Raw genomic sequence first — 10,865 nt, 5'->3', positions numbered from 1 at the left:
AACATTATCAAGGACTGTTTCATGATGCAGAATATCTGTTTTTTAGTGAAAGGGAACATTTAATTCCTTTGTGTTGAGGTTTCTCCTATTGCCAGTTAAAGGGCTTAGAATTTCAGAGCTAACTGCTGGAATTCTATTAGCACTATTCTATTAGAGAACAGAATTCTATTAGAGGGAAAAAAAAGAACTTAATGAAAAAAGAAAAGTGGTACAATGGTATTATTAAACAGAATATGGAGCATGTAATGTTTCGCATCTGCATCAGCTAAGTTCTATTCATGATGTTTGAGCTTAAAACACTGCTTCCTCTGGAAGCCCTTTTGATTTACCCAAGTACTCCATTCCCTGTGCTCCCACCGCTTTTTGTTCATAACTCTATTAATCGTCACTGTTGATCAGTGGTTTTCAAACTAGTGTGCACTGGAATCTTCTAGAGGGCTTGTTAAAAGCGTAGATTGTTGAGCCGCTCCCTCAGATTTTCTGATTCAGTATTGGATTTGATCCAAAAATTTATATTTATACATGTTAGCTGTTATTGCTGTATTGAGTCTACACTTTGAGAACCATTGAGCTAAACTACTTGCTTCTGGAAAGCAAGGGAATGCATCTTTGTATGTTTTATACATACAATATAAAACAGTGTATGTAATGTTTTTACATCCTCAAATGTATACTGAATATATGAAAGAAAATAATGGAGTCATTATTAAAAACTCTTACAGTTTCTGTAAATCTGTAACTTCATTTAGGGCCTTTCATTCACTCTTGGAATGAGTTTCCCTTCTAATGTGTTGAGATCAAAACCAATCCAGTACTCTCTAGACTTCCCTCTTCTTCACTTGGTAATGTCTGTCTTAATTCCTTCCTTTTCTCATCCTATATGTCATAATAATAATGTTCCTCCACCTTTCTAAAGCTAGCTTTTCCTTGTTCTCTTTCCATCAGTTTCTTGCCTGTGTTCATCCAGGGAAAGTTTATTAGCGATAGTGGTAGAGGTATGCATTCAAACTCAGTAATAAGAAAACAAGCAATCCAATTTAAAAATAGGCAATCTGAATGCAGGATTCCACAAAGAAGATACATGGATGGATAGTAAGCACATGAACAGACACTCAGCATTATTAGTCATTAGGGAAATACAAATTAAAGCTACAATGAGATATACCACATAACTATTAAAATAACTAAAATTAAAGAGTAACCATACCAAGTGTTGGTAAGAAAGAGGAGGAACTGGAACTCATATACTACTGATATGAACATAAAATGATACAACTACTTTATAAAACTGGTAATTTCTTTAAAAAGTTAAACATACCACTCCTAGGTATTTACTTAAAAGAAAAGGCAATACATGTTTACATTAAGACATATATATATATATATACACATACACACATGAATGCTCATAGCAGCATTATTTGTAATAGTCAAAAACTGGAAACAATTCAAACATTCATCTACAGGTGAGTAGATTAACAAACTGATATGTCCATAAAATAGAATACTATTCAGCAATAACAAGGAATGAACTACTAATACAGGCATCAACACGGATGAATCTCAGAATCATTATGTTGAGTGAAAAAAGAAAAAAGGTACATACTATATTATTTCACATTTATAGAATTCTATAAAAAGTATAATAATCTGTACATCGATAGTGACCCTTCCCGCCCCCCCACAGGAAGCCCTTACCCAATACCATCTACCTGGTCACTGAGACATCAATCCGGTCTCACTGGGTGTCTTCTCTCAGATTACCGCTAGGGGGCAGGAGCGCGGGAGGTCGAAGCCCTTGCCTCTCTAGCTCAGCGCCAACTCCTGTATGTACTTCCGGACCTGTTTTGTTCCGTTTCCCGAAGAATACGGGCTGCTGTACGCGTTGCTTGTGGGGTTGTAAGAGTGGAGGCTATTCTGGCCCGCGGGTTCTTGCATCTCGGAGTTGGTAACCGCAGCCGCCTCTTAGAGGAAGTGCAGCGGGTTTCCCGCTTCTCAGGGCGGTCCTTTCTTTTCCTCTGGAGCGGAGGGAGAGTGCAGCCATGACGGCCCCTGCTCAGCCCAAGAAAATCGTGGCCCCGACGGTGTCCCAGATCAATGCGGAGTTCGTGACTCAGGTGCGCTCGGGCGAGTCTGGTGTCTGTGAAGAGATGAGGGTGTTGAGGCCCCGAGGCCAGGGGTGGGATTGTCCTCGGGAACGGGAGCATCCAGGCGGCATTCGTTCGTCAGTTCACTCACTCAGATCTTTTTGTTGGAGTATCTGCTGTGTACACTGAGCTAGGTGTTGGGGATGCCATGGTGACAGAGGCTCTACCCTGAGGAATTCACGTTCCAAGAGAAACAGACACATAAAAAGAAAGCTGTTACTCGAGCTTTGCTGTATTAGAGTTTGTCGCGGGAGCGGTGGATTCACAGAAGGAGCATCCCAGTCTACCTGAGACTGACAAGGTGGTTTAGTAGCAGAGGTGATGCTGAACTGAGGATTAAGGGAGGGATAGACTTATTCTTAGCCTTAAAAAAAAACGTTGATCTTTGAGCTGAATGGCGAAAATCTGACAAGACACCTTCTCCAAATAAGTGCATCTATGAAGAGAGCAACCCTGTTGCCGGAGAGTGTTCATTTGGAACCTGTTCACTGTGTTGCGTTGTGAACCGCATTTGCTTTGAATGGGGAAACACGATCCTGTAGCTCTCTGCAGCGTTACTAGTCCTTTTTTGTTGCTTTGGGTTTTGGATAAGTGTGCAAGTAGCTCATTGCAGAACCTCACTTGCTTCTTTCTTCTCTGTTCCCTGTCTTAGCAGATTTGCCAAGGCAGAAGCATAGGAGTCATTTTGAGTCCTTCCTTTTCTAACCTCCACTTTTATGCATTCTAAATCTCTCTTAAATCTGTTTTCTTCTCGTGCCCTAAGCCAGGTTGCCATGGTTTTCTTCCTGGACCTGGGCATCCTAACCTATGTTCTTATCTTTCCTTTTGCTCTCTACAAGCTTATTCTTCAGAGTGATTTTACTTAAGTGCAAATCTGATCATATCACATATCTTTTTAAAATCATTAAGGAGTTCTAATTGTCTTTAGGATAATGACTAGAATCCTTCAAAGTGTTTTGTGATCTGGCCTGTGTTGATACCCTGTTTCCTCCCTTTTCTTTCCTTTTCTAACTATGCTTTAGCCATACTGAACTGCACTTATTTGTGCCAAGCTATCTTTCACCTCCTGGCCTTTCAACATTGTTCCTTCTACTTAGAATCCTCATTTTTCCCCCCACCTTTTTTATATGGTTAATTCATTGTCATCTACCGACATTCATTTGGAGAGGCTTTTCCAGACAACTTAAACTAGATTAGAGCTCCCTAATACCTGAATTTTTGTGGTAAAAGTCATTTATTAGTTTTCTTCCTTCATGGAGCTTATGTTTTAGAGGGATGAGTCCGTCAAATAGTGTAGTTGCAGACAGTGATTAGTGCTACCAGGAAAATGAAACAAGATTTTATGACAGACTGGATGGGGTGTATGAAAAGCAGTCAGGAAAGTCCTCCCTGAGGTGACATCTGAGCTAAGACCTGAATGCAAAAAAGGAGCCAGTTTGGGAAAGAGCAGGAAAACAGCCCAGGGAATAGCAAGTGCAAATACCTTACAGTGTGGATGTAAAGAAGCCAGGATAGCGAACTTAAGAAGTAACAGGGAGAATGGTATGAGATGAGGGCAGAGAGTATGTGGGGGTCATACCACTTCCCTGTCCCTCCTCTCCCCTCTCTCCTTCCCCCTCCAGCTTCTTTCTGAGCACCTGGTTCAGCTGACCAGAGAAGGTGCTTTTTAATTATTATTGAATGAATGAGATGTAGAGGTTAAAATTTAGTTTTAAGAAGATCAAATATCTGAACTCAGAGACCTTGCTTTTTTTATGAAGGTTAGCTTTTTTTTCAGCAATAAAAGCATTTTTAAGTTTAGATATGTACTTTTTTTTAAGACATAATACTGTTACACACTTACTAGACTACAATATAGCATAAACATAACTTTTATATGCCCTGGAAGACCGAAAAATTCATTTGACTTTTTTATTGAGATAGTCGCTTTATTATGGTGGTCTGGAACCAAATCTGCAATATTCTTGAGGTATGCCTGTATATGTATTTAAAATTTGCGTTTTCACGTAAAACCTAATCTGCTGAAATATAACATATCAACTCTAATAACCCGCTGATAAACTGCAGTGTGTTTTTTAGGTTTTGTTTAAGTATGCCTGAGGTGTACTAGTCACTTAAAGATTTATTGTTTTACAAATCAACATTCCTGAAGATTTTGAATCTGGTTTTTAGTACTGGCTCACCTGTTAACCAGTTGTAGTCTTGGACAGCTCACTTGATCTTTTTAGACCTGGGTTTCCTTATCTCTAAGCTGAAGATGTTTGCGGTTAACTTCACCCTACTGTTTCCCTCGGGGTAGTTAGAAGAGTATGTTTTGTTTTTGTTAAATCGCAGTGGCAGGGTGCTGTGCAGGACATAACTGGCATTCGCTGGGTTAGGACCAAGAATTCTAGCTGATCTGCAAGCCAATCCTTTTAAGAGGTAGATTACTGTGTCACTCCACCCCATGCAGTAGTGCCCGGTTAAGAAACAGCTTGTCACTGAGTGGTCTCAGTCTTTTAGCTCTACAGTGGTATGAATCTGTGACTTACTGTTTAAACTGTTTACTTTTGCAGCTAGCTTGTAAATACTGGGCTCCTCATATCAAGAAAAAATCACCTTTTGATATAAAGGTACGTATTTTTGCTTTGCAACATACTTTTTGAATAAGTATGCTCTTTGTTATCTTTCTTTCAAGAGCTAATTCAACAAAAGCTTTCCATAATATTTTAAAAATTAAAATTAATGACTTTCTAATTACCAAAGTAATAATTACTTATAATAGAAAATTTGGAAGATACAGAAGCTACACATGAGAAAATAAAAATTACTACACAAAGGTAACCTCTGCTATCATTTGTTGTATTTCCTTTAAGCTTTTAAAAAAATGTGTGTGGATTTTCCTGTTTGTAGATTCTTAGATTGTTTTTGATTTATCGTTATTGTAGATTTTTGTGTAGATATATTTTATTATTTATTTATTTATTTTTTTTACTACTTTTCTTTCTATTATTTCTCATTTTGAGGAATGTAATTAGGGGTTATAAAAAATTTCTTAAGTATTGTTTCAGTAGCAGTAATATTTGATAACTTTCCTAAACCAACTTACTTTGTATAATTTCAGTGATTGAAAACTCTCAATTTAGAGTCTAAAAAAAGTTATTTGAGATATTAAACATTTTTATATTTCTAATAACAGGTAATTGAAGATATATATGAGAAAGAGATTGTCAAATCAAGGTAGGAATGAGTTTAATTTTTGTATATAGGAACTAGATGGGACCAACTTGAATCTTATCTGAACTTCTAAACTGAACGTAATCATAAACTTGGAATTTTCTTTTGTTGATTTGGTCATCAAGGAGATGGTGACTAGGGAAACTACATCTAGCTGCTGAAGATATTTCTATAATAAGATATTTCTTTCCCTTCTAATGTCTGGCTCAGATTAGAGGGATTAAGTTCCTGAGGGTTTATTTTGTTTTTGAAGGAATGTGAGGAAGAGTAAGTATGAAGATTTTAAAATTTGAATTTAACTAATACTATTTTTTTATTTTCTGATAAATCTTTTTAAAAGAGTATTTAAAAACTATAAAAGTAAAACATACATAGTAATAAATGCAAAATAATAAAATACATATTTTGTATATAATGTATAAACTATATATATATTAAAAAATAAAGATTATTTTGAACAATATGCAGGAGAGGGTAAGTTTCAGTACAACTTTCCTATCCCTAATGCTCAGGTAATTTATTTATGTATATATATGTTTGTCTTCTACTTCTTGTTTTTTTTTTTTTTAAACAGCAAAGAGTTTATACTTGATGTACTATTCTACATCATGGATTTTTTTTTTAAACAATGTATCTTGGACCTATTTGCATATCTACACCTGTAGACATATATATCCAGTGGGTATTTTAAAAGGTAATTGACTAATCATTTTGATATGAAATAGAAACATTTATGTTATGACTGTCATAAACCTTGTAAAATCTCAGATTTTTTTTTTCTTGTATTTTAGTCTTAGGAGGTAAATTTTTTTGCATGTGTTTGAGTCTTAGGAGGTAAATTTTACTAAATACTGTGAAGGCAACTGCAAGGCAGTGTCAAAATATGAGGCTAGTCATTTTGTTTTACTGATTTATTCTTGAGCCTGTAGAAGTAGGGAGGAGACCATGTTAAGGATTTTTTTTTTAACTTGAAGAGCGATTGGAAATTAGTGGTGTTGGAAGCATGAGGGTGATATTTTAAAATTTTGGAGAGGGAAAGAGGCAGGAAATTAGGTGAATATTGTTGTAGTCAGATTCAAGAAAATGATGGCTTAGAGTAGCATAGAAAGTTGAGATAGAGAGGAGTTACCAATCTGAGAGAGAAGTGACAAGATGGTTGGTAGTTGGATGTGGTGAGTGTGGGAACAGAGGAATCAAGGACGACTCCAAAGTTTTTGGCAAAGGTTGCCAGGTGATTAGTGGTGCCATTACTAATTTCTGCTGTTGTTGGAGGTAGAATTGGGTGTAGATCATTAGTTGCTTTTGGAAATGCTGAATTCTAGCTACTGAAGAGCCATGCAGAGGGAGGTGTAGAATAAGCATTTGGGTATCTAGGTGTAGAGCTCTGAAGAGAGGACTGGGTTGAGCCTACTTTGTATCAACCACCATTTCAATGCCAGGGGTGCATCAGTGAACATAGCAGATAAAATCCCTACTCAAGGAGCTTTTGTTCTAATTCTTATCTAGACAGACGAAGTATATACAGATACGTAATGTCAATGCTATGAATTAAAGTGTGGTTAGGGTACAGCAACAAGGACTGCTGCTTTAGACTGAATGATCAGGCAAGGATCCTCTCTGAAGATAGACACTTGAGCAGATATGTAACATGACTTGGTCTGAGGGTGAGTATGGCTGAAACTGCCTGAGGAAACTGAACTGAAGATGTGGGTAGACAAGTTTTAGGCTCCTTTTTTGTCACATCTTAAGGATATACCAATCTGGAAATTACCTTGAACCTTCGGAACTAGCTCTCTGCCTCTTTTCAGAACAGGCTTTCCCTCCTTACACTTCAGTGGATTTCTTGGGGTTTTGTTGTTGATATTTTGTTTGTTTGTTTGTTTTTTATTTAGGCCTTTGCTATTAACATTGCTTCCTTGAAGATAACCTTTATATAATTAACAACTAAAAGCTGCCAATGGTTGTTTTTTAAGTTATATGAACTTGGCTAAATTATCTTTTAATTACTGAAACAATTAGCAGTCACTGGCTGGGCTCCCTAAGATTTATCATTGCACTCTTTACAGCCATTTCCTCGTCTTGTACACATTTTTGAATACTTGAATAAAAGTGAACTGATTGCATCCTGTCCCCAAATTTCAAAGTTCAAAAGTTAAATGCACTTGTATAACACATAAACTGTAGTATATATTTAAAAATTTGAATAACTGTTTTTTAGACTAGTGCCTTGTGGAAGCCGTTTTGCTCTGTTATATGCTCGTTCACAGGAAATGGCTTGATGTAAGATTCATTAACTTGTTTGTAGGCTATCAGAATAGGCAGTTTGTAGCCATAAGGCACTCTTAATGTTATACATTAAAGTTCTTAAAATATACATTTTTTTTTAACATCATTCCTATTTTCCTGGGAGGCATCTGGGAATTAAATCAATAAGTTATCATATTCTTATGGTATAAATGATCACTTCTATGATCTCAAAATTAGATAGATTTTAAAATACCACATTGCCCAATCCCCATGCAATATGTGGTGTATTCATATTTGCCATCCTTACCGTTATCAAATTTGGCAAGCTTGTCTTAATGTATTTTTATCTGTTTGATTTTTAAATATTAAAAATAACAGTGTCATTTCTTGAGTGCTAATTGTGTGCCAGATTCCATTCTCAGCACCTTGTACATAGTAGTGCATTTATCCTCACAACTACCCTGTGCTAGTCCCTGTTATCCTCTTTTTATTGCCCAGCCTCTAACTTGTTCTCTGGCTCTTTCCTTGTTTTCTGGCTCTTATCCAATACTCTGTTCTTAAACAGGACAGGGTTCATTCCCCGTTAGGACTCTCTTAACCTGCACACTTTGGTATGATTGTTAATCCTGTTGTGACTCCATCCAGGTGATTTTTATACTGGAAAAAGGGGGTGACTTATATAGAGCAATTTACTTTTGTCAGTGTTTATATTTCTTTTTATTAAAAATGTTTAGGCCCCTTTTCTGTGAAATGATACAGAAAAGTCATAAAATGTATGGAAATGTGTATATAGCCTTCTGAATTACCACCAGTGAGGTTAAAAAAAAAAAAAAAGAGCCAACATTGTCAGCTTCCCAGAAGCCCTTGTTTGCCACTTTGCTTCACCATTTTAGTATCTAAGTATGCAAACATGAACCCTGGAGCTTAATTCTGCTTGGTTTTAAACTATATAAATGGAATCACATGACATGTACTCTTCTGTGGCTGACTTCCTTTGTTCACTGTTATTTGATTTTTTAATCATCTATTTAACAATAAATCTGGAAGTAGCTAGTTCAGAAATTCATAACATCATGGACCTTGTCAGCCTTTTAACAAAATTTTTTACTTTCCCTGTGTGGTTGCAAAGGGGCTGCCACAGCTCCAGACCTCATGTTTTCATACAACCATATCCCAAGAGAGGAGGCAGAGGACAGTTCTAGCAGCAAAGAAACTCCCTTTTGCATGTCCCTACCACTCTTTTTTTAAAGTCAGATGTAATGATCTAGTTAAGATACAGTTAATAGAGCCAATTTATTGTACATGAATTATCCAGCTTTGAGTGGATTTAATGAAATGAAAATTAAACCCTTGACAGAATCAGGCTTTATAAAGCATGCTCTCAGTAAATATTGGTAACTTAATAAAATAACTGTCCCCAAATCCTTTATGTTTGTCATTATTACTTGTAATTTTTCATCCTTATCTTTAAAAGTTTTCTGGCATGATGTCTAGTCCCTAGACCCATTTTTATATTTTATATATATATATACATTTAATGACAGAAGCATAAAACCCCAAATTTAATGAATACCACCAAGACTGCTAGAAGAGAAGCTGAGTGTTTTTCAGAGTGTTTTTGCTCTATCTTGACCTATCAAAACTGATTTTTCACTTGTCAGGTCATTAAAAAAAAAAATTGGCCACTGCACCTTTTCTGTACATGAAGAAACTAGGTCCCAGAACGTTTAAAGGTGTTGCCAAGATGGCACTGAATTATGACCAGTATATTGATCTATCTTGTGAGCCAAGATCTTCCTTTCATCAATGACCTCCTATTTGTGGCTGAAGAAATTAAGTGTGCAGGTGTTTGCACAGTGGGCCCTGAATTCTGTTGCACAACATGCATTTAAAGTGATATGCCTGCAGCTGGAGATCTAGAGTGCGCCACACAAGCTGTTGTGTCCTCTCAGTGGCCTGGCTGATTACAGAAGCCAGTGCCTTGGCAGTGTTCTACCTTTGTGCTGTTCCACAGTTAAAACCTTCCATTTCATTCTCACTAAAGTTTTGTGACGTTACTTGCTCAGTGAAACTATTTAAGAGATCAGAATTGAGTGGAATAGGATTTTGACAGGGTAATGGTCTCTTGGGGTACTATAAATTTATAATGCATACACATTTAATTTTGAAAGCTGGAGGATAATATTCCAGTGGCAGTGTTCTGGTCTGGCTACTTTATGTCTAATATATAAAATGATAAAACTAAATTAGTGGACATTTGAACCTACCTTTAGAGGGATACCCTGTACCTGCCATATCATTTTTCCATATAAAACAAAACACTTCTATTTTTTAAAGTATATCAAAAGTTATCTGATATTCCCTCCACAATTTTCTAATATTTTAGACTTAGTGTCAAGACTGCAAAACGTTGGAAACATCTGATTCCCATGTTTGTGATATAGATGCAAGTTTATAGGAAGGCATGATTTCAGCAGAATGTTTTCATTTCAATATTACATGAAAGAATGTTAGTCAGTGCTTAGGAAATTGAGACAGGCTAGCTCTGGGCAGTTGTGATCCAGTATTATGAATACTGATGAACATTTGTGTTTTGATTAAAATTATATGGCTTATTAATCAGTGTGTTATATCCTTGTATGTCATGGTGCTGATTGTGTTTGTTATATGAGTGAGATATAAGTAACTGTTCTTAGATAATTTTTTGAAACAAAATCAACTATCCTGAAACAAAATATAAACAGCAATTTTTAAAAGCAAAACTCACTGCCTTCAGTGCATAAATAAATATGATCATTCGGACATACGAGTCAATATTAAAACAAGATTCCAGAATATATCTGCATTAGTAACTGAGAAATGTGTATATTCTCTATTTACATATTTTTATTATTTATTTTCATATTTTTAGATTTGCCATCAGAAAGATAATGCTCTTGGAATTCAGGTGAGTTAAAGACTTTTCTTTGATAAAGTTAAAGATGACAGAATGATTAACTTTTGGCTAAGTTTTCTGTACCTTTCTGTGAGTGCATAAGAAATTAATTATAAATTTTTGAAGATTTATGTTTTTGTGATTGGCTTATTTTGGAATATGTGTGTGATATCCTTTGTTTTCAAAGTTGATGCTCCATTGTCAGTGTAACTGTATTTTGAGTTGTTTCTCACTAATTAAGGTGGTGTGTGCTGAGCAATTTCTGAACTCTGGTTCCTCTAGTGATCATTGGGAGTAAATTGGAGTGTGTTCTATAGCCA

At 36.0% G+C, this 10,865-nt stretch overlaps 1 protein-coding gene across 1 annotated transcript in view; it reads left to right on the top strand.

Annotated features, from left to right (window-relative positions):
- The first annotated feature begins 1,847 nt into the window (after positions 1 to 1,847).
- Positions 1,848 to 10,865, top strand: part of AQR (aquarius intron-binding spliceosomal factor) — an 85,535-nt gene continuing 76,517 nt past the window's right edge. The window contains exons 1-4 of the mRNA XM_010965105.3: positions 1,848 to 2,117; positions 4,703 to 4,759; positions 5,326 to 5,366; positions 10,522 to 10,557. Coding sequence (XP_010963407.1) covers positions 2,043 to 2,117; positions 4,703 to 4,759; positions 5,326 to 5,366; positions 10,522 to 10,557 — 209 coding nt within the window. The 5' untranslated portion in view covers positions 1,848 to 2,042. The remainder of the gene's footprint in view (positions 2,118 to 4,702; positions 4,760 to 5,325; positions 5,367 to 10,521; positions 10,558 to 10,865) is intronic.

The sequence above is a fragment of the Camelus bactrianus genome, chromosome 6 (genome assembly GCF_048773025.1).
Source record: "Camelus bactrianus isolate YW-2024 breed Bactrian camel chromosome 6, ASM4877302v1, whole genome shotgun sequence".
Classification (NCBI taxonomy): domain Eukaryota; kingdom Metazoa; phylum Chordata; class Mammalia; order Artiodactyla; family Camelidae; genus Camelus; species Camelus bactrianus.
The sequence above is the reverse complement of the archived record's forward strand: the minus strand, read 5'-3'. Positions and strand labels throughout refer to the sequence as shown.